This window comes from Rhinoraja longicauda, chromosome 7, assembly GCF_053455715.1.
Source record: "Rhinoraja longicauda isolate Sanriku21f chromosome 7, sRhiLon1.1, whole genome shotgun sequence".
In the NCBI taxonomy this organism is placed as follows: Eukaryota; Metazoa; Chordata; class Chondrichthyes; order Rajiformes; family Arhynchobatidae; genus Rhinoraja; species Rhinoraja longicauda.
In genome coordinates this window covers 47,752,376-47,776,494 of record NC_135959.1, presented here as the reverse complement: position 1 = coordinate 47,776,494, position 24,119 = coordinate 47,752,376, and the positions used below count along the sequence as shown (strand labels likewise).

The window sequence follows — 24,119 nt, the reverse complement described above, 5'->3', positions numbered from 1 at the left end:
GTTTTGTAGCAAGAACATGGACACGTGACATTTTACAATGGTTCTTTATTGTCACATATACAGTGAAATTATTTTTTTTCGGATACAGTTCAGTAAAGTATTGCTCTACATAACCACAATCTTAAATTAAGTACAAAGTGTATCAAAATAGTCCAATGAGAAAATGTACAAGAGTCGCCAGGTTTTTAGCACCATTTTCAATGCCATTTCAAAGAGTGGGATCCTTCTTCATACCTGTCCCTTGACTATGACCCCATAGACAAACATCAGGACATCATCTTTTAGAGTTTCTGATCTCATCATGTTTTTATACTGCTCTACTTGCCAATTGGAATACAATTTCAAAACCTATACTGCGAACCATGACAGAATTCAATCCTGTCCAAAACAAAGAGGATATGTTTAATTTCCACACTGAAAATTCAGAGTTAATCAGCAAAAATATTTGTTTAGGATTGTGCATTGATGATTCCTTTTCTGTACCAACATTGCTTAAGTTTTTGGAGTGCTGGACTGCCTTAGCAGATCAGGCAGCATCTCTGGAGGAAATGGATAGACAACATTTTGGGTCAGGGGCCTTCGTCAGACTCCCTCACTGCTTCCCCTGATTCCTGCTGCTCTGCTGCTCTGTGGCAGAGATGCTGCCTGACCCGCTGAGTTACTCCAGCACTTTGTGTTTTACTCAAGATTCCAGCATTGGCAGTTCCTTGTGTCTCCCTCTTGCTTAAGTTCTTGCTCTCACATCTCCAGCTTTGCAAAACCAGTATTAAGTTCTATTGAAGCTTGTTTTCTTCTGTGTATACCGACTTAGAGATTCAGTAGATTCTGATTTACTATCAACATGTGATAAATATCCATCAAGTTTAGCACCTTCTTCAGCTTGTTACATAACGCTCCTCTTAAAACCGCTAAAATGCCTTACATCCGCCATTATGGCAAATAAGGGCAGCACAGTAAGGCAGCATTTGAGCTGTTGCCTCACAATACCGAAGGTTCGATCCTGACCTTGGGTGCTGCTTGTTCAGAGGAGCAGAATTAGGCCATTCGGCCCATCAAGTCTACTCTGCCATAGCTGATCTATCTTTCCCTCTTAATCCCATTCTCCTGCCTTCTCCTCATAACCCCTGACACCCTGTGTGGAGTTTGCACATTTTCCTGTGACCACAAGTTTCCTCCGGGTACTCTGGTTTCCTTCAATGTCCCAAAGAGGTGCAGATTCGTAGGTTAATCAGCCTCAGTAAATTACCCCTAGCATAGGGTGTGGATGAGAAAGTGGGATAACATAAGAACTAGTATGAACATTAAAATAGGTGCAGGAGTAGGCCATTCGGCCCTTTGAGCCAGCCCTGCCATTCAATACGATCATGGCTGATCATCCAAAATCTGTATCCCTTTCCTGATTTCTCCCCTTATCCCTTGATTCCATTAGCCCTAAGAGCTATATCTAACTCTCTCTTGAATGGGTGATCAATGGTCAACATAAACTCGGTAGGCCTATATCCATGCTGTATTTCTAAACTAAATTATTCATCTATTGCCTGCTGCACAAGGACAACATCCCCCATTCAGGCACTTCTTCCTTTCCCAATGATGTCGAGAAGCTAAGCCTTATCTCGTGAACACTCTAAATCTTCTCAACACTTGGTATTCCATCTGGGCATTGCAGACGATTAGAAGTCAGTTACACAGTTAAATCAAAGATACTAATGGTCCATCAAAGGTGGACTCCCTACTTGATTCCAATTAGTATTTAATATTTTGGAAAGACCAACGAGGAGATGGGGGTTAGGACTGGAACTGTGAGCAATGTCGTGAGACATTGTGAGTGACTTTAGACTTTAGAGATACTTTAGATGTACAACACGGAAACAAGTCCTTCGGCCCATCAAGTCTGTGCCAACTAGCGATCACCCTGAACACTAGCACTATCCTACACACAAGGAAAAATTAACATTTTTTTTACTGAAGCCAGTTAATCTACAAATCTATACATCTTTGGAGTGTGGGAAGAAACCGGAGAAAACCCACGCATCACAGGGAGAACGTACAACCTCCATACAGACAGCCCCCATGGTCAGGGTCGAACTTAGGTCTCTGGCTCTATAAGGCAGCAGCTTTACCGCTGCGCCACTGTGCTGTCAAGTGGGGACCTCTCACCCTCTTGCTAACAACGTTGCTTTTTATTTCATATACCTTGTGCGCATACAGGATCTAATACAATATGCAGTTTATTCTCGCACATAAATTTGATGTACAACGAGGTCCAATGGTATACAGTGGACACATACAGGATCTAATCAATATGCAGTTTATTCTTGTACATAAATTTGATACATAGTCAGGTCCAACAATGGCTAATTAGAACTAGATGTGGTGAATATAATTTGCCAGATCCAGTTAAGTGTTTGAATTTGAGCCAGTGAATGAATCTAGACTCAAATCTCATCCTGACTCTCATTTAAAAGACAGAACCAGTTTTTCCATGATGATTTTTTCCCCCCCCATCAACATGATCTCCCTCGAACAGCTTAGCCAATCATTCAAATAATTATTTCAGGCCCTAGAAGGGGGAATTACTTGGTCCTGGATATAAACAGGAATCTGCAGTTTTGAATCATAACTCATATTATATTCCCATATTCACACTGTGAATATCTTTAATTTACTTTGCAAACATGAAGTACAATATTTCTTGCAAGTTTCAGTACATTTAATATAAACATTTATCTGGGGCAAGTACATCAGAATTGTGGTGTACAAAACAACTCATATATATTATAATATGCAGAAAGCATGTACTGAAGTAAATTAGTTCCGAAAACTACCCTTTTATTGAAAGACAAATTCTGATGTTAAGAACTAGTGAGATGTTCCCTGACAGATTAAATGCAACATCTAACAAATAAAACCAGATCAAGTGCACTTAAGAGTATTTTGAATTGCAAGTTATAGCTTAAAAAGGGTTTCATATAACTACAAACTAATTTTAAAATTACAATCCTCAGCACATTATTCCTACTATGTTTAGTCTTTAATTTCACATTTCATACCGTCAATTTGTAGACGCAAGGGCAGAATTAACATTATACACAAAAGCAGCATAGGTTCAGAGTGTAGTGAAAAATGACTACCGAATGACATTTTTATTCATGTTTAAAATAAACATGACCCCAGGCTCTTTCAAGAAATGCACCACGAAAGATGGATTTCTCAAATAAAGCATACAAAATAAACACAAAGCAATGATATAAATTACAGTTAAAGTTCCTCCTTTATATTGGAAGCTCCCTTGCAGTTGCATGTGGATTCATGATCAGAAGGCTGTCCAACATGCTCCATTCCCTCACGAATTTCTGGTGTATTCGTCTGCCGACTAGCATACTCCTACAATAACAAAGTACGGATTAGGAGAATTGGTGGGAGGTCATAATAATTTTGAACTCTGTAGAGAAGATACTTTCTAAAGAAACACAGCAAGCTGTAACCTGTTGCTAAGGATACTTGAAAGGGTCCCAAATTAGGATTAGCATTAGGTTACTCTGAATGGCAAAATTCATTACCAACTGGGCAAGTGATGTTCTGATTAAATTCCTACATCTGATCCCTTCACTGACAGACAACACAAGGGTTTTTGAGGGGCAGAGATTTTGTCTGAGAAAGGGACCTGACCTGAAACATCACCTATCCATTTTCTCCCGAGATGCTGCCTGAGTTACTCCAGCATTTTGTGTCTATCTTTGGTATAAACCAGCACTTGCAGCTCCCTTTTTATTACATATGGTCATGACTGTTGTTAATCTGATTTACCCAAGGGTGGCTCAGCTGAAAGAGTTGGTGTCTCACAGCGCTAGGGACCCAGGTTCGATCCTGACCTCAGGTGCTGTCAGTGTGGAGACTCCCTGTGACAGAATGTCTTTCCTCGGGGTGCACCGGTTTCCTCCCACATCCCAAAGAGGAGCAAGTTTGTAGATTAATTGGCCTCTGCAAATTGCCCCTCGGTATGTTGAGGGTGGGTGCAAAAGTGGGATAACATAGAACTAGTGTGACAGGTGATAGATGGTCAGCATGGACAATCTCTTTCCATGCTGTATCTCTAAACCAAATTATTCAGCTGTTACCTGCTGCACAAGGAAAACATCCCTCATTCAAGCATTTCTTCCTTTCTCATTGATGTCAAGGAGCTGGCCCTATCTTGTGAATGCTCTGAGCCTTTGCTGACTCCAACTCAGCAGGTCAGGCAGCATCTCTGGAGAACTAACTATGTCTGAAGATAGGTGAAGTCCCAGGTCGGGCATCTGCTTCAGACTGATGGGGGAGAAAACTGGGAGAGAGGAGAGGCAGGGCAAAGGGTGGCAAGTAATAGGTGAACACAGGCGAGAGGAGGGTTTGATAGGCAGATGGTTGAAACAAAACCCAAAGATTAAAACAGAAGGTGCAAGACAAAAAGATTGAAGAGCCCCAAATTGTGAAGCCAGAGAAAGGAATGTTAGTGGACGGGGAGGAAATTGTTAGCAGTTAGCTCATATTGGATGTTTTCATTGCTTTCTCTGTAACACGTTGGTTTCAAGCCCAGCAGATGGCAATATCACAGCAGGTGATACCTCCCTTTCCATATTACTTACCGAAGTGAAATAAGATCAATATAAGAGAAATAAGAAACAGGTGTCAGACATTATGGGGAGAAGGCAGGAGAATTGGGTTAGGAGGGAGAGATAGATCAGCCATGATTGAATGGCAGAGTAGACTTGATGGGCCGAATGGCCTAATTGTACTCCTGTTCCTTATGACCTTACGATAATTTAAGACCCACTTTCAGTCTTTAATTCCAACCCAGTGATTGAAAAATTGCATTGTTAACATCACCCTAAACAATTTTCCAATTACAGATTTTGTTCTAACAAATTTCTGACTACTTTACTGATGCAAGCATGTACACGTTTCTATATCCAAGGTTTATCAGGTTTATGCTTTCCAGAAGTATTTATTTCCATGGAGTTAAATGTGCTGAAGTGTCTAGCATGAGTTGTACTAAATCAGTGATTACCATGAAACCATCCAGAAAAAGTAGGTTAAAACAGGCGGCACAGTGGCACAAATGGTAGAGCCGCTGCCTCAAAGCTCAATGACCCAGTTTTTTCCTAACCTCGGCAAATAATTTTGAGTTTGCACGTTTTCCCTGAGACTGCCTGGGTTTCATCCAGGTGCTCTGGTTTCCTCCCACATCCCAAAGATGCATGGGCTTGAAGGTTAATTGGCCTCTGTAAGTTTGCCCCTTGTGTGGAGGGAATGGATACGAAAATGGGATAACATGGAACTCGTGCAAACAGGAGATCGATGGTCAGCATGGATTCAATGGGCCAAAGGGCCTGTTTCCATGCAGTACCTCTAAATTCAAAACTCTTAAGTCTCCTTCTACTTACGAATACATCAACGGATCCAGTATCAAAGTAATGATATCCGAAATAATTTGCAATGGAACTCTATACATAGTAATAAATAGGTCTATTAAGTCTCTCAAACCTGTAAGACTTTGTAATAGTAACAGTAAAGACTTGAAGGTTGCAAGAGTTCTCTTGCAAAAATTTGTCCTAATCTGGCAATTTTCTGAGCTTCAACATCATTTTCCTAAAACAAAAATTAACAATATTTTAGCAAGATATATGTAGAATTCCATTCCGTTACAAATTTTCCATTAGCCACTGTTTTGTTCGATAATACAGCAGATTATTCTTTGATGTATACATTTGATTTTAACTACTAGGATTACCATTGTTAGTCACAAATGCATACCTGGGCAAGATAGTGGGCCAGCATTACTAGCTTAAACAACCCAGGACTCAAACATGGCCTCTGTATGGAGTCCAGTCTTACAGCAAACTTAAAGACCTGTTATGCTTTGCCCAGCCATTCCTCGCTTCCAGCTTTCTTCCCTTCTCCCCCCCTCACCGCCACCTCCCCTAAAATCAATCTGAATGTTTGGAGAGAAAAACAGTTGTTACTTGAAATAGAAACAAGAAACTGTAGACACTGGTTTAAAAAAAAGACACAAAACACTGGAGTAACTCAGCAGGTCAGGTAGCACTTCTGTACAGGTCTGAATCAGTCTGAGGAAGGGTCCCGAACAGAAATGTGACCAACCCATTGTCCAGAGATGCTGCCTGCCCTGCTGAGTTACTCCAGCACTCTGCATGTGCTAGAATGCGTCTTCTTACAGATATTGCTTTCCACATTCCTTTATAAATGTGGGATATCGGGTTGGCAGTACCTGTATGGAAGTCTGGAGTTTTGGTATCCAACACCAGCAGTTCTGTTCAGAACTACCAGCATTATACATTACATTTTGACCCATTGCCTATTCATTTTCCCCATGTTACATGCATTCTTCTTCATTGCCAATACGTATTTACAATGCATCAACTTTTCAACACATAGTTTACATATTGGTGGTATAGGTAGACTTCTTCTTGTGTATGGCGTGCACAGCCTAAAGTTGTAAGTCAATGGTAGACATCCAGGCCAGGACAGCATCAGTTGCTGGGTGGATGGCCTTGATGCCACCAGGGAAAAGCCTCAGTGAGCAGTCGTTCACGATGTGGGTATAGGTAGAAGAGTTGATTGTTAAAATGGAAAAGAGAATTTTCACATTCAAAATGAAAGCATAATAGAAAATGTTTGCCATCCTTTTAGTAGTAATCTACTTGCAGCATACACTAGTTACTGCTAAATTTCCATGTCAAGATTAATAATCATCAGATAAGGCTCACTTAACTTAAAGTTATGGTGTAGATAATGACTGTGCTCAGTATTTCTTTTAAACAATATTTAATTTTATCACAATTATGTACAGTGGCACTGTGGTCATTAACAGTGTTTATCAGTAATAAACCATTTTTAACTGACATTATGAAACAGTCAGAAATTCATTAAATTGCTTCTAAAAAGAAGCAACTTCATCATCGAGAATGCTTTTTTGAAGAATGTCGATTTGCCTAGCGTAAATTTAATTAAATTCTGGCACTGTGCTGTGTTTTTCTCTCCATAGGTGCTGCCCGACTTGCTGAGTGTGCAGAGTTAAAATGCAAACAGCTAGCTTTTGGAGATAAAACCACATAGCTTTTATGTATTATTTTTCCTGAATGGCCTTCGTGGTCCAATGGACAGATTTCATAAATAATAGATATTTTGTTATATTTTACTTCCTCCAATTTATTTAATATAATTCTATGCCACATCCATGATCACAAGACACATGTTGAGACTCAATGAGCTGTACGGTTTGAAGGAATTTATGCTACATGCCACAACATGACCTGTCTGCAACCAGTCCCTTATCGCTGGAATACGATGTTGAAAACTTTACCCTTCGGGCAACTTTTACATATTCAAATTTAATAATGTTACAGTGGACTTACCTTCGCCCATTTAATCTTTTCTAAAAGGTCACTCAGGTCTCTCTTCACTGGAATGTAATGTACCCATGGTTTTAGGGATTTGTAGAAGTGCTCATAATATTTAGAATCCTGTTTCAATACAAGGCTGTCACCCAACATAAGGTAAGGGAATCTGTAAGCTGCCACAGTGCCATCCACATTCACTTGGTATTTATACTGGAAAAATATTCAGAAACATACATCAACTTTTAATGGTTCACACGAATAGAAACTATAATAACAAGGAACTGCAGATGTTGGTTCATACCAAAGATAGACACAAAATACTGGGAGTAACTCAGCGGGTCAGGTAGCATCTCTGGAGAAAATGGATAGGTGACGTTTCGGGTCGGGACCTTCTTCAGTCTAAATCGTTAGTCTGAAGAAAGGTCCTGACCCGAAATGTCACCTATTCATTTCCTCCAGAGATGCTGCCTGACCCGCTGACTTACTCCAGCACTTTGCGTCTATCTTTATTAGCAAAGCACAACATTTCTTCTAAAATTGCAGTGATACATTGTCAATTGCATTAATTACAACCAGACAAAATACAATCTCAATTTTTGTAATTATTCAAACAATAAAATTTGTTTTACTGTTTCAATTTAAATTATATTCTTCACTAAGGTCTTATAGACAATTAAATAATGTAGAGCAATGCATTAATTAATAGAAACCAAGCTGGAAAATTAATGGGGACACAAGAAATTGCAGAGGCTGGCATCTTGAACATAAAACAAAGTGCTGGAGGATCTCAGCAAACCTGGCAATGTTTGCAGAGGGAAAAGGACAAATTACGTTTTGGTTCTGTTCCTCCAGTACTTTTTTTTGCTCTGAAAAAATTAATTGCTGAACTTCCTTCTCAGTAATCTGAATGAACAAAAGCAAGAAATGCAACGGTAAACGTGGCTATAATACGTGCGTATGCTGATCAGCCTTCACACTAAAGATAGGATGTACTTTGCCTTTAAAATGGAGTTAAATACTAGGCTCTAATGATACCAACTATCCAGGTCTAAAACAACCGTATAATGAACAATTTAGCAGCTGGAGATCCATGAACACTCAGACCCTGCCTGACCCGCTGAGTTACTCCAACATTTCTGTGTCTACCTTAGACCAAAATTATTGTCTCTTTCACTTTCAAAAATGTGTCTCAATTTTCAAACTTGGTTTCTTTGTCTGTATTTGCACTAGATACTCCAACGTCTTTCAGAAAAATTCCGGATGAATATTTTAGGATCTGGAGCATCCAACTTGGTAGCAAGAGTGCTGGTTCAGGCTGAAGCAGCAAGTGAGAAGGACAGGCTGCTCTGACACTTGAATACGCAGAGTGGAACCAAGTATAAACAACTTTGAACAGAGGTAAGAAAGCCCACCAGCCAGGTAATTGGTCAGTGTGCATATCTTTTGATCTCTTAGATAGACATTAGAACTAGGAAGAAATTATGACTGCATGGGTTTTCCCCGGTGCTCTGGTTTCCACCTACCCTCCAAAGATGTACCGGTTTGCAGGTTAATTGGCTTCAGTAAAAATTGTAAATTGTCCCTAATGTGCAGAATACTGCTGGAGTATGGAGATCACTGGTCGGCATGGACTCAGTGGGCCGGTGCCAGTTTCCACGCTGTATCTCTACACTAATCTGATGTAAAATAAAAGAGAGTAACACAAGTGTGGGGTTAGCATATTATTTATCCACAAAAATCATACCTTAAAGAAATCAAAGAAACTAATCAGTTGGGATTTTCCAAGAGCTTTCTCTTCCTCACGAAAAAAGAAATAGGCAGTTATCCCAGCATCCAGAAGATTGGGATTCTTTTTGGAAATCCTCACAAGTTTCAGCCTCTCCTCATTGCTGTCCCTTCCTCTCCAAAAAGCTTGCTCTGTCTTATTGCTCCAGGAGGGACCTGGTGTTGTGAAAGAAATAAACATTGAGCTATTATAAAAACACATCATCAGAACACAAAGTGATGGAGTAATAGAGAGAGTCAGGAAGCATCTGTGGAGCACAAAGTGCTGGAGTAACTCAGCGAGTCAGGCAGCAACTTGAGAGTCATAGTCATACACTGACCAACACACCCCATCCACATTAGTCCCACCCTCTGAACCTATCCTATTCATGTACCTGTCCAAATGGCTCTTAAATGTTATGTTTGTATCTGCCTCAACTACCTAAAAAAGTTCCCCTCAGTTCCTATTAAATCGTTCCCCCCTGTGGAGCACAAAGTGCTGGAGGCACTTTTACTGTTTTAAACCTCATGGTCTCTTCAGGTTAAAAGGGAGGTGCTATTAAAAATGTCACCCATCTCCTTAAAAAGCCAATAATAGAATAATTTCCGCAATGGACAGTTTGGGAGAGATGACCAAAGGCTTGGTTTGAAGAGACATACTTTGGAGGCAGTTTTAAGTTGGGGTAGATAGCTACAGAGTTAAAAAGAATTTCATAAAGTAGAACCAAGGAACTTTTGATTTCAAGGAACTGAAATACAATGTTCAACAAAGTTGTTTGTTTATTGATACAATAAATATGTACATACACTGAAAATTACATTAACACTCCAAGAGGTCTTGTTTTATGGTTACATCTACAACTGTAAATGATAGGGCTAGCAACTGAAAAATAAATTGGGCTATAATTTAATGCACCTCTACATCTTCTATACCATAGGATGAGGGTCATAACGCAAAAGAATAATTCTATGGGCAATGTGGTGACGCTGCGGCTCGCATGCACTCTGTCTGTCTCTCTTCCTTCTTTGTCTTATCGTTAATGTTTGATGTTTGTAATAGTCTATTTTTAGTTGTGTAGGTGGGGGTGGGGGGTGAGGGAAACTTTTTAATCTCTTTCTTCAACGGAGATGCGACTTTTTTCCATGTCGTATCTCCGTTCGTGCTGCGGCTTGACATCAAGGAGCTGGGCGGCCTACGGCTGGAATGGACCTTGAGGGCTCCAGTCGCAGAGCCTGTGGACTTGCGGAGCTGGCTGTCTTTCGGACGCTGTTGTGACTCTGCGATTGCCGCTGTGACTGCGGGTCCTGTGGTCTGTAACATCGGGAGCTCGCAGGTCCCTGGTTGGCGAACGACTTTTCGGGAGTTCCAGCCACAGCAGCTTCGTCAGCCTCGAATTGCAAGGCTTGAATCGGCCCGTTCGCAGGACCTTTCATCACCCGGCGCGGCTTGGTCATGGGATCTTCCATCGCCCAGCGGGGGCTTCAATGTCGGGAGCCTCGATCGCCTCGACGCAGCAGTTTGACTGCCTGACCGCGGGAGAAGAAGCAAGGAAGAGATAAGACTTTTTTTACCTTCCATCACAGTGTGGAGGTGCCTGGAGGAGAGTCACTGTGATGGATGTTTATGTTAAATTTATGTAATTGTGTGCTTTGTTTGCTTTTTATTGTTATGACTGTATGGTAACAGCGTTTCGTTCAATTTTTTTTGAATGACAAATAAATTCAATTCAATTCAAGATAACTAGTTGTTTACTAGTCAGATACTCCAAAGTGTACTCAGAATATGGTTCATTTAAATGCATGTTTTCATCTGAAAAAAAAACTAATTAGGAACATATTTAATTATTGAAATCTATTTACTTAAAGAATGCTAGATTAAATTCTGGAGTAAACACAATAAAGAGAGTGCCCTAGTATCTTGTGTATTTAGACGAGAAGAATATCCATGCAACAACTAAACATTAAATTGCACTGCCTTACAATTTGTATGGGGAAATGTTCCTAATGTGACTACTGTCACATAACTTGACAGCAAGGTTGGCTAGTCTTTATTCCACAATTTAGTTAACAATTCCATGATATATCTAATGAATGGAGTTTATGATTATCAAACCTAGATAACTCATTCCAGACTTGCGTAACAAACAGCTAGGAAGTCCGCGCTTAAGCACTGGACAACCTAAAGCACAAATGTATCCCTTTCCTGAATAGCATCACTAAGATCAAAGACCAGAGGACAGAGAAAACTAGACTGTATGATACAATGTATAATACAATGTATTATGTATTATACAATGTATAATACAATGTATGATACAATGTATAATGCATGCTGGAATCCCAAAAAACAAACAAAATCTCTGGGTTTTGAAAGTTTGCCATAAAAAGACCAATACTAATTACATAATGTGACAAAACTGCAGTTGGAATGAGTAACGAAGTATCCAGTGATCACAGTCAGTGATACGCATGGAATACTAATCGCATGGAATACTAATCGTGGATCAATTTGCATGGCGCTTCCATCAATGGAAAACATTAAGGCATTTCACACTTTAGATCAGTGGTGTCCAAACTTTTTTCAAAGAGGGCCAAATTTGATAATTTGATAATGTGAAAATACCCAAGGGCCAATGCCCCCCCCCCCCCCCGTGGACCTTTAACTAATGTGCGCCCCCCCGGACCTCGCGTCTGACAATCCGCAGAACGGGCAGCGCTGACCGCCGGGAGATGTAGTCGCCTTCGCCTCTCCCGCTCGGGGGATGTGGCACCCGCCCGACTGACGGGAGCGCCTGCCAATGAGCGTGCGGGGTGAGGAAAGCTCAGCTGCTGCTCCCCCCCCCCCCCCCCCCGGAAGCTGCGGGCCGTATAAAATCTGACCTCGGGCTGTGATTGGCCCCCGAGCCGGACTTTAGACATGTCTGCTTTAGATGAAATGGCATCAAAAGGATAATAACTAAAAACTTGTTCACAGAAATAATTTTAATACTTTAAAAGAAGGGAATTTTGAGGATTCCAGGAAGCAAGACTTGGACAACTGAAGGCAGAGTAACTTATGGCGAAGGTAGGGCGAGGTGGACATTGGAACAGGAGGTAAGGTCTGGTTCTTGGACAGTCCTGAGGTGGGGGAAGGGGGGGGAAGGGGGGGGGGGGTAATTGCAGAGGCAGGGAAAACAAGACAAGTTAAAACTTTGACAACAAAAGATGAGATTTTTTTTAGGAGTCAGCATACACGAGGGTGATGAAAATAGTAGCAAGGAACTGCAGATGCTGGCTTACACAAAAGGACACAGTGCTGGAGTAACTCAACGGGTCAGGCAGCATCTCTGGAGAACATGGATAGGTACCTTTCTTCAATCTGAAAAAGGATCCCAAACTGAAATGTCACCTATTCACATTCTCCAGAGATGCTGCCTGACCCACTGAGTTACTCCAGCACTCTGTGCCATTTTGTGCAAACCAGCATCTGCAAGTCCTTGTTTCGACAATATTATAAGAAACTGACAAGGGATATTAGAAAAAGCAATAGGTATTTTGTATCCAAGAGCATCTGCCCTTGAACTGGAAGCGTCTGCCCTGGGAGGTATGCGTCTCCAAAGTGGGCCAATTTGTAATAAAGATAATTTGTTCTGAAAGTAAATACAGGACTGCACTTGAATTTCTATAACTGGCAACCACAAGGGGATGGATTATCTCCGGTGTAGGTAATTCTATTTCAAATAAAGGTATTGAAACAATGGATTTTTGCTCCATAATGCTTATCGTGAAAGATCATTGTAAAAGTATACCAATAACAGGAAACATAATCAAACCTACCAGTCTGTCCTTGAATAGAAAGTAGATCATTTGTAACACCACGCAGTGTTTCCAATGTAGATCGTGTTATATCATATGTTGGAAGCACAATATCTGCAGTGTCTTCAGAGCCACACCAAGAAATGATAGGCAAGGGGTTATCTTTTGTTTTACGGGTTTCCAATGGCCAATCTCCAACATTTACATAGAATTCAACGTCGGGTAAGTGAACCTAAAATAAAGTGAACAACTGTCTCATTATGTAGCAGAATACAATCGAGCAAAAATTTTAAAAATCACTGCAACTGTAAAATTAACATACTTTCCTTGCTAAAGATAGAAGTATTTCATCTGAAAACATTTTGAAGTCCGTGTACCGTCCCATGGTTCGTCGATAAATCTGGTTATTTAATATGGTGTAGTGGACAATACCTCGATCACCAAATCTGTTTGGCACTTCTTCTAGCAGAAGTGAAAGATCTATACTGGGAAAGTTATCAAAGTCACTAGAAATTTGTTCTTCTATTGCGGGACATGATACAGTAGCTTTCCATTTTTCAGACTCCTCTTCTGGACAGTAACAGTACTCATGATAAACTGGACCTGATGACAGAAGCAACAACACAATATGTTACTAAGTGCAATTATGCATTGCCTCTAATACTACACTGTTAAAAGTGATTGCTTAAAAGATTTTAAAATAAATGCAAAATTAAGTCATGCAAAAGAGCGAAGTTTAAATAAATATTTGCAATTTACAAAATACTTGTTCACCACATGAATAGTATGTTCTTTTATGTGTATCTATATGCCTGCATTGATGATACAGCATATTAATGTGCAGATCATTTATAATTACATTTAAAAGGGAACTTTGCTAAAATATTTAGTAAGAGGACTATTCCAGCTACAGCATCCCAAAATAAACATTAAATAAGAGCATGCAAGATTATCAAGAAGACATCCCTGAAAAACTGCATTTTTATAGTCTTGCCAGGATTTGGGGAAAGTGAGGAAAAGACCAGAAACATTAAAGCAAGTTAAAACAGATCACAACACTCCAGAATCAGCCTCCAACTAATTACCTTTCTTGCCACCAAGTCTCCCAAAGCAAAACTACCTGTTCTGAGCCCTGAGGGGAAATACTGCAATTAAGAAGCGTCATGTAATGGTGACATAGTAGAAACTGGACAGTCAGCCAATGAAATTCACTGAATCGTGGAAAAGCACAGCACAGAAACAGTTCCTTTCAGCCTAGTTGGTTCTTGGCGATCGTGATTCTTGCCTATGCTAATCCCATTCGCTGGCATTAAGTTTACATCTCTCTGCGCCTTTCCTATTCAAGTACCTTTTTGTTAAGTTTTATTTCATTGAGAGATACAGCATAAAAAACAGGCCCTTTGGCCCAGAGTCCATGCCGACTAGCGATCCCTGTACATTAGCACTATCCTACACACCAGGGACAATTTACAGAGGCCAATTAACCTACAAACATTCACATCTTTGGGATGTGGGTGGAAACCACAGTACCCGGAGGAAACCCACGGGGTCACAGAGAGAACGTACAAACTCCATACAGACAGCACCCTTCATCAAGATCGATCTCGGGTCTCTGGCGCTGTAAGTCAGCAACTCTACCCGCTGTGCCACTTGGCTGCCAATACCTGCCAGTGCTTTTAAAAAATCCCATGTAGACGCAAGGAAATTCAGATGCTGGTTTCCACAAAACAAGACAAAGTGCTGGAGTAACTCAGCGAGTATGGCAACATCTCTGGAGAACATAGAAAGGTGACGTTTTAGATAAGAACCCGAAGTAGAGTCGGCCCTGAGTTGGGGCCTCGAACAGAATTGGGCCGAGGACAGAGCATCAAGGATGAGAACAAAGGGGGACCGTGCATCCTTGTTCGCCAGTTAACAAGATTAACATTTCTGAAGGTTGCATCAGCTGCAAACTTTGATGTATTGCCTTGCATACCAAATCACAACCATTAAAAAGGATGCAATTCCTAATCTTGAGAAATGTTGAAGAACACCACTCGACACCAGCCTGTCATCTGAAAAAGAACATCAACTGTTGGCCAGACCAAAAGACTTAAACATGATAGCCAAATATACATGAACATTTGTCCTTAAATTGGGCAAAACCAAGATGTCAAACTTCTTCATTACAACCCCAGGATGGGTTTTGTCCATACACAGGATATGATTCAGAGGAGGTTTACGAGAATGATCTCAGGAATGATTGGGTTAATGTATGATGAGCGTCTGACGGCTCTGGGCGATTAGGATGACAGCGGGCCTCACTGAAATTTACTGATAGTGAAATGCCTGGATAGAGTGGACATGGATAGGATGTTTCCACTATTGGCAGTGTATATAGGACAAAACATTAGAAATGAGACTAAGAGAAATGTATTTTGTCAGAGGGTGGTGAATCTGTGAAATTAATTGCCACAGATGGCTGTGGAGGCTGTCATTTATGTATTTTAAAGCAAAGATTGACAGATTATTCATTAGTAAGGGTGTCACGGGGTTATAGGGAGAAGGCAGGAGAATAGGGTTGAGAGGGAACGATAGACCATCCATGACTGAATGGTGTAGTAGACTCGATGGGCAGAATGGCCACAATCGGTAAAGAACAAAGGGTAGGTATTGCTCCAAATTAAATCTCATGTTATCAGGTTACAAAGGAACTACCTGCTGAAAACCACTTACATTCCTCTTATCAACTTCCTCCTATCCTATCAATATTTAAGATGATGGGGGAAAGATCTAATATGAACACAGGGGTAACTTTTTCATTCAAAGCGTGGTGGGTGTATGGAACGAGCTGTCAGAGGAGATAGTTGAGGCAGGTACTATCACACCGTTTAAGAAACATTTAGACAGGTACATGGATAGGATTGGTTTAGAGGGATATGGGACAAACATAGGCAGGTGGGACTAGTGTAGACGGGGCATGTTGGGCCGAAGGGCCAGTTTCTATGCTGTATGACTCTAGAACTAATGAATCGGTTCTCCTCTATAAAAAATGTCCAAGTAAGCATTGAGGGTGGAATGGCACAGAGAGAAGCTGCGTTAGTTGTGGGTCTTCAATATTCATTACTTAAATGGCTCATTACAAAAGCCACTGACGAAGCGCTGCAAGACATGCAGGACACACCACAAGAGCTTTTCACTGTACCTCGGTACACGTGACAATAAACTAAACTAAGGTGTGATGATGCTCATGCTGGCTTCCTCCCACTACCCCAGAAATCAGTCCTAACCCACTTCATTTCACTTGCTGAAGTACCAAGGAAAGACAGAATCTTTCACTAGGTGATGTCAAGAAGATTGTAAAATCCCCAAAATTGCCTAAAAACATGCCCCAACATCTGTAATGAGACCAAATGAAAAATGAAAATTTCCTCACGTATATGCTGTCAAAAACAGGAAAATACAATTATCAGTCTTCTTTCAGTTTGCAGCAAACTAACGGAAGGCATCACCACTGTGCTTGTGTGTCATTTACTAATAACCTGTGCACGCACCTTCAGTAAATGGGACAAATTGGCTCCAATCCTAATACGCACCTTCACCAGACACCAATGAAAGAGGTTAGGTGTAGTTATGGACCATGAATGGTTTTAGTGTAACTGAAATCAATGTGAATCAAGAAGAAGACCTCCAGATGGTGGTGGGTTGCCAGAGGCCAGTCTGACCAAGCTGCATAACTGCAACACATTTACCACAATAACCACTGGGATACGGTGGAGTAATGGAGTCAGGCAGCATGAAAATAGGCCCTTTGGCCCAACTTGCTCATGCCGACCAACATGCCCCTAGCCTGCTTAACCTCTCCTATAGTTCAGGCCTTGAAGTCCTGGCAACAACCTCGTAAATCTTTTCTGCACTCTTTTCAGCTTAATGACATCTTTCCTATAAACAGGGTGACCAAAACTGAACCCAGTACTCTAAATGTGGCCTCACTAATGTCTTGCATCAACGCTAGTGTGGTAGCACTGCAGAGCAGCGTCCCAAGCCCAACCATGTTTGGTGACAACAATCATCTTCCTTTCAATAAAACTGAAAATTGCCTACAATTATCATGCTCGATTCCATGCACAAGCAATTATATTACAGAAGACAGACACAAAGTGCTGGAGTAACTCAATGGGTCAAGCAGTATCTGATGGAGATGGAGATGCTGCCTGACCCGCTGAGTTACTCCATCACTGTATGTCTATCTTCAGTATAAACCAGCATCTGCAGTTCCTTTCTATACACTCATTATATTATAGAGCAGACAGTACAGTGCCAGTGGCTCTCAGGTGCTGAGGAACATTCGGGCCACAGAGGGCAGGTTATTCCCATCACCAGTCAGAATGACTCCTCCTCCCAGGACATTCATAGAGTTGTACAGGTCAGATACAGGCTCTTTGGCTATCCCCATTAGCTCGCATTAGGACCATATTCTTCAATGGCTTGCCCGTCTAAATGATTCTAAATGAATGTAGTACTGTAATTGGATTTGATCCCATTACCCCCTCCAGAAATGTCACTGTGTAAAAAACGTGCCCATAAGATTGTTTGACTATTTGCCATATATAAGCCTTTACGAATCTTATGTAGAACATAGATCATGTACAGCATTGGAACAGGCCCTACAGCCCATAATGTTCAGTTTATTGTTATGCATACCGAGGTACAGTGAAAAGCTTTTGTTGTGTGCTAACCAGTAAGTGGACAGACTACACATGATTGCAATCGAGACATCCACAGTGTACAGATACATGATAAAGGAAATCTGAATCTGGAGGTGTGTATTTTCACACTTCGAGACCTCTTGCTTGATGAGAGGGGAGAAGAGGGAGCGACCGGGTTGAGACACATTCTTGATTATGCTGGTGGCCTTACCGAGGCAGCGTGAGGTGTAAATGGAGTCAATGGACGGGCTACTTGAAGAATTCTCTCCAATAGTTTCCCTATCACTGATATGAGGCTCACCGGCCTATAGTTCCCTGGATACTCTTTACTTCCTTTCTTAAACAAAGGAACAACATTGGCCACTCTCCAATCCTCCAATTCTCGCCTGTGGCCTAAGAAGAAACAAAGATCTTCATCAATGCCCCCATAATCTCCTCTCGTCTCCCTCAATAACCTATGGAGAGGTTAATCTACGGATTCCATCAGGCCCTGGGATTATCCATCTTAATGTTATTCAAGAGCTTCAGCACCACATCCTTCTCATTCTCAAACTGCCTTAGCACATTTGTATTCTCCACAATATCCTCGCTATCCTCCAAGTCCTTCTCCTCAATGAATACAGGTGCAAAGTACTTGTTTAGTACTCTACATCCTCCAACTCCAATCACAGATTCCCTCCTTTATCTTTGAGCAGTCCTACCTTCTCCCTGGTCAGCCTCTTACTTTTAAACGTACATAGAAAAAGCCTGGGGAATTTCCTTAATCCAACTCACCAGTGACATTTCATGGCCCCTTCTAATTACCCACTCGAGTTCTTTCCTACTCACTTTATATTCCTCATAAACCCCGTCTGATACTTTCTTAAACCTAACATACACTTTATTTTTCCTTCTGCCCAAGTTTATAACCTCCTCGATCATCCATAGTTCCCTTAGAATCTGTCCTTACTCCTTCCCCTTCCCCTTATTGGAACATGCTGATCCTGCACTTTGATCAGCTGCCGTTTAAACGATTCCCACATGTCCTCTGTGGATTTACCCAATAACAACCAATCCTGATTTTAGCCCCTCTCTAATGACATTGTAATCTGCCTTGACCCAATTAAGTACCTTCCACTACCATCCAGACTTGTCCTATTCAAAACAATCTTAAAATTTATGGTGTTGTGATCACTATCCCCAAAATCTTCCACCGCATCACCAGTCACCTGGTCAGGCTCGTTTCCCAATAGAAAGTCCAGTTTATTATCTGCCTGACTTGGTCCTGCCGAGTCCTGCCCCCCCCCCCCCCCCCACTCTTCCGGCTTTCTACCCTCCACCACAATTAGTCCGAGGAAGGGTTCCGACCCAAAACATCGCCTATCCATGTTCTCCAGAGATGCTACCTGACCCGCTGAATTACTCCAGCATTTTGTGTCTTCTTCGGCCTATAGTTCACTTCATTGAATATCCCACCATCAAGATCCTGGAATTATCATTAACCGAGGACTTGATTGGACAAAGTACACAATGCAGTCGCTATAAGGACAGGTCAGACAGTGATTATTCTGCAACAAATGCCTCTGACCCCCAAATCTTTTTTTCACAGCAGATGTCAGCAGTGTGATGGATACTCCGTCCCAACACAGCTCAAACAACATACAAGAAGTCCAACATCATCTTCAATTGAGGAGCATGTTTGATTGGCACTACCTGAACAATGACTTAATTTCCCATCTATATGAAAGCACCAATACAACTAATTGACAACATCTTCCAAAATCATGACCTCTACTGAACAGGGCAGGAATGCATATTGGGGCAGGGCCGTGCAAAGTAATTTTCAGCTTACTTTCCTCAATAGCTTAAATAGTTCCCCTCAAGACCACGTGACCTTTTTACTTCAAGGACTTTCAATACTTTGCAAACCCCCCCCCTGTTATTTTCATAATATCTCCGTTTTGTTTTTAAATTTACCTTTTAAAATAAACGGGGACTGGCCTACGTGTTGCCCGCGATGAAATACTTCAATGATTAGCCCCTCAAAGGCACTTCCATACAGCCGATACCTCATTAGAAATGTCCCATCGTTTCGATCCAAGGGTGTTGGTACATAACGCCGAACATGTTCTCTGGAGTTGAGCACTTTGACTGTCACAGTGAATGTATTACTGTCTGAATTAAAGAAAGCAAACAAATAACACCAGTCGTGCAATTTAGTTCAGTTTATTATTGCCACATATACCAAGGTACAGTGAAAAGCTTTTTTGTTACATGCTATCCAGTCAGCTAAAAGACTATACATGATTACCATCAAGCCGCCCACAGTGCACAGTGCCCTCCATAATGTTTGGGACAAAGACCCATCATTTATTTATTTGCCTCTGTACTCCACAATTTGAGATTTGTAATAGAAAAAAATCACATGTGGTTAAACTGCACATTGTCAGATTTTAATAAAGGCCATTTTTATATATTTTGGTTTCACCATGTAGAAATTACAGTAGTGTTTACACATAGTCCCCCCATATCTGGGCACATTAATGTTTGGGACATAGCAATGTCATGTAAATGAAAGTAGTCATGTTTAGTATTTTGTTGCATACCCTTTGCATGCAATGGCTGCTTGAAGTCTGCGATTCATGGACATCACCAGTTGCTGGGTGTCTTCTCTCTGGTGATGCTCTGCCAGGCCTGTATTTCAGCCATCTTTAGCCCCCTTCAGTTTTCTCGTCAGCATATAAAAGGCATGCGCAATTGGGTTCAGATCGGGTGATTGACTTGGCCACTCAAGGATTGACCATTTTTTAGCTTTGAAAAACTCTTTTGTGCTTTAGCAGTGTGTTTGGGATCATTGTCTTGCTGTACAATGAACCGTCGGCCAATGAGTTTTGAGGCATTTGTTTGAACTTGAACAGATAGGATGTGTCTATACACTTCAGAATTCATGATGCTACTACCACCAGCAGTTGCATCATCAATGAAGATAAGTGGCCCAGTACCTTCAGCAGTCACAACACCCCCACCACCGTGTTTCACAGATGAGATGGTATGCTTTGGATCTTGGGCAGTTCCTTCTCTCCTCCATACTTTGCTCTTGCCATCACTCTGATATAAGTTAATCTTCATCTCATCTGTTCACAAGACTTTCTCCAGAACTGTGGCTGCTCTTTTAAGTACTTCTTGGCAAACTGTAACCTGGCCATCCTATTTTTGCGGCTAACCAGTGGTTTGCATCTTGCAGTGTAGCCTTTGTATTTCTGTTCATGAAGTCTTCTGCGGACAGTGGTCATTGACAAATCCACACCTGACTCCTGAAGAATGTTTCTGATCTGTTGGACAGGTGTTTGGGGATTTTTTTTAATTATAGAGAGAATTCTTCTGTCATCAGCTGTGGAGGTCTTCCTTGGCCTGCCAGTCCCTTTGCGATTAGTAAGCTTACCAGTGCTCTCTTTCTTCTTAATGATGTTCCAAACAGTTGATTTTGGTAAGCCTAAGGTTTGGCTGATGTCTCTAACAGTTTTATTCTTGTTTCTCAGTCTCATAATGGCTTCTTTGACTTTCATTGGCACAACATTGGTCCTCATGTTGATAAACAGCAATAAAAGTTTCCAAAGATGATGGAAAGACTGGAGGAAAGACTAAGTACTGAGAGCTATCTTATATCTGCATTAAGGCGGCATTTAAACACACCTGAGCAATTACAAACACCTGTGAAGCCATGTGTCCCAAACATTATGGTGCCCTGAAATGGGGGGACTATGTATAAACACAGCTGTAATTTCTACATGGTGAAACCAAAATGTATAAAATACCCTTTAATAAAATCTGACTATGTGAACTTTAACCACATGGTTTTTTCTATTATAAATCTCAAATTGTGGAGGCAATAAATAAATGATGGGTCTTTGTCCCAAACATTATGGAGGGCATTGTATATTAGTGTAAATTAAAAGCCATTCTGGTTGTGTATTTTCTCTTGTCTGTAGCCTGGACCAAGGGGAACAGGCCATCTCAAAATTCTATAATTGTTTTCTTTTGGAAACTTTCAGTCTAAAGGGAATAATGTTTAGTGCAAGATATAGTCTGATTAAAGATAGTCCAAAAGTCACCAATGAGGTAGATGGCAAGACAGGAACACTTTAATGGTTCAATGTTATTTGACTGTCACATGTACATCTATAAGTTTCCAAAAGAAAATAATTTTCGAACTTTGAGACAGCCTGTTCTCCTTGGTCTAGACTATAGGCTTAAGAGAAAATACACGACCAGAGTAGCTTTTAATTTACACTAATATACAAGCGCTGAAATTTGATGACAATCTTCAAATCATTCCCAGATGTTTGCTTCTTGTCCCCTTTTAATTTGAAGTGGGGGATATGTTCGATTTTTTATGCCACAAGAAGGTAAAAGGGTGAATAGCACTGATTGAAATGTTCAACAATTTGTTTAGTTCAGTGCTAACCAGTCACCGTCAAGACTATACGCGATTGCAATCGAGCCGTGCAGTGTGCAGATTATGAACTGTATGACCAGCCTTGAATGAAATTAATCTACACTTGGCCGCACAGAAATGTTACAACAAATATGGTTCTAAAAGCTAAACCAAGAATCCAATAGCAAAATTGATGATCGTGTTGTTAACTGGAAATGAACAAAGTGGTTTGAAAGGAACAAGTTACATACCAGGGCATGAGGTGATATTTTCTCCCGTGTTGCTGACCGCCTGGATATAGAAATAGCGAACCGGCAGCACTACTTCAGCCCTCAGACCCGGCCCCCAGACCAAACTTCTCCTTGCACTTACTTCCTCTTCCACTGGTTCACATTCACAAACAGAAACCAATAAAACTAACCGCACAAAAACTGCCCATGCCAGAGCAAGGCACTGCCGCTGCATTCTCGAACCTGCTTCAAGTTACAGCGGATTGCACGTACGACCCAGCACAGCCCTAACCTCAAGCCCACCCGGGTGTGCCCACCATCCTCGGTACGCGTCTGAGTGCGGTGCGGAAACGCCGGACGGCTGCGGGGAAACAAGAGCCTCACGACGGGATACATGGGAAAATCTGGAGCGAATCTCCACTAGAACCGAACCGATTGACCACAATTTATATTGGTGTAGCGCCTTAAACTTTACGAAACGACCGGTGGGCGCTTCACCGCAGAGTCTTCGAGGAAGGTTGTCCTTTGAAAACCACTGGTGTTCCACCCTGCCGCCTGGTGAAGACTCAAAAGGACAGTGAGTCCTCCCCACAACGGATTTCTCAAGTTCCATGTTTTTCCTCATACACGGGATGTGGGCATCCTTGGCCAGGCCAGCATTTATTGTACATCCCCAATTGCCCATGAAGTGGAGAAGGGAGTCATGAATGGTCGTAGTCTTTATGGTGAAGGTGTCCCCACATTGCACGATATAACTGAGTGACCTTTTGTAAACCAAAATACTCAGCAGGTCAGACAGGATATATGGATAGAGAAACAGAGTCAACTCTCAGGTCAGAGATGCAGATTCAGGGAGAGTTTCTTCCCAGCTGTTATCAGGCAACTGAACTGCCTCTCACCAAATACAGAGCGGACCTGCCACCCCCCCCCCCCCCCCCCCCCCTGCATTCCCTCTCTCCCCCTCTAAGGACCTATGACTTCTAAGGACCTTCTACACTCCTAAGGACCTTCTACAACACGGTGGTTGCATCAGCCATTTTCTATGGAGTGGTCTGCTGGAGCAGCAGCATCTCAGCGGCGGAGGGGAAGAGACTTGACAAGCTGGTCAGGAAGGCCAGCTCTGTCCTGGGTTGCACCCTCGACTCAGTGCAGGCGGTGGGAGAGAGGAGGATGATGGCAAAGTTAACATCTCTGCTGGACAACATCTCCCACCCCATGCAGGACTCTGGCACTGCAGTGACAGACTCCTTCACCCCAAATGCGTGAAGGAGAGATATAGAAGGTCCTTCCTTCCCGTTGCTGTGAGACTGCATAACCAGCACTGCTCCCAGCAGACGAGTCAACAGTAACAGTTAAGGTATACACAGTAAACTGATGACAATTTATCCTTGTCTTTACTTTTATTTATAATGAATGATCTCTTGCTATCCACTTTGCTGCTGTAACACTGTAAATTTCCCCAGAGTGGGACAAATAAAGGAATATATTATTATAATCCCAACCTAGTCATCCTACTAGTTTCACTGTTCGCATCTCTGTATCCCTACGTTATCACTTTCCCATCCAACAATCCAACAATGGACCATTATGGGCTCCACCCTTCCTTGGTCATCTGTTGCCGGCCCTGATTTGTTATGGATTTTTCTTACCCTGTCCCTTCCCCTTTACTTTCAGTCTGAAGAAAGGTTCTGAGCCAAAACATCACCCATATTTTTTTCTCCAGAGATGCAGCCTGACCAGTTGAGTTACTCCAGCACTTTGTGTCTATCTAAACTAAATTAAACTTTGTTAGAATAGAAAAGGAGCAACTGTAACAAATTAAGCTGCAGGG

At 41.6% G+C, this 24,119-nt stretch overlaps 1 protein-coding gene across 2 annotated transcripts; it reads right to left on the bottom strand.

Annotated features, from left to right (window-relative positions):
* Positions 1–95: 95 nt before the first annotated feature.
* On the bottom strand, positions 96–22,598 carry poglut3 (protein O-glucosyltransferase 3). 2 transcript variants are annotated; one of them, XM_078403090.1, is made up of 8 exons: positions 22,310–22,598; positions 19,601–19,798; positions 13,279–13,559; positions 12,978–13,188; positions 9,142–9,338; positions 7,413–7,607; positions 5,521–5,625; positions 96–3,384 (listed from the first exon to the last, which is right to left on the bottom strand). In XM_078403090.1, exons 1-8 carry the CDS (start codon positions 22,521–22,523, stop codon positions 3,259–3,261), a joined length of 1,527 nt encoding a protein of 508 aa, XP_078259216.1. In that variant the 5' UTR covers positions 22,524–22,598; the 3' UTR covers positions 96–3,258. The 2 variants fall into 2 exon arrangements, with proteins under 2 accessions (XP_078259216.1, XP_078259217.1); XM_078403091.1 differs by lacking the exon at positions 7,413–7,607.
* Positions 22,599–24,119: the final 1,521 nt, after the last annotated feature.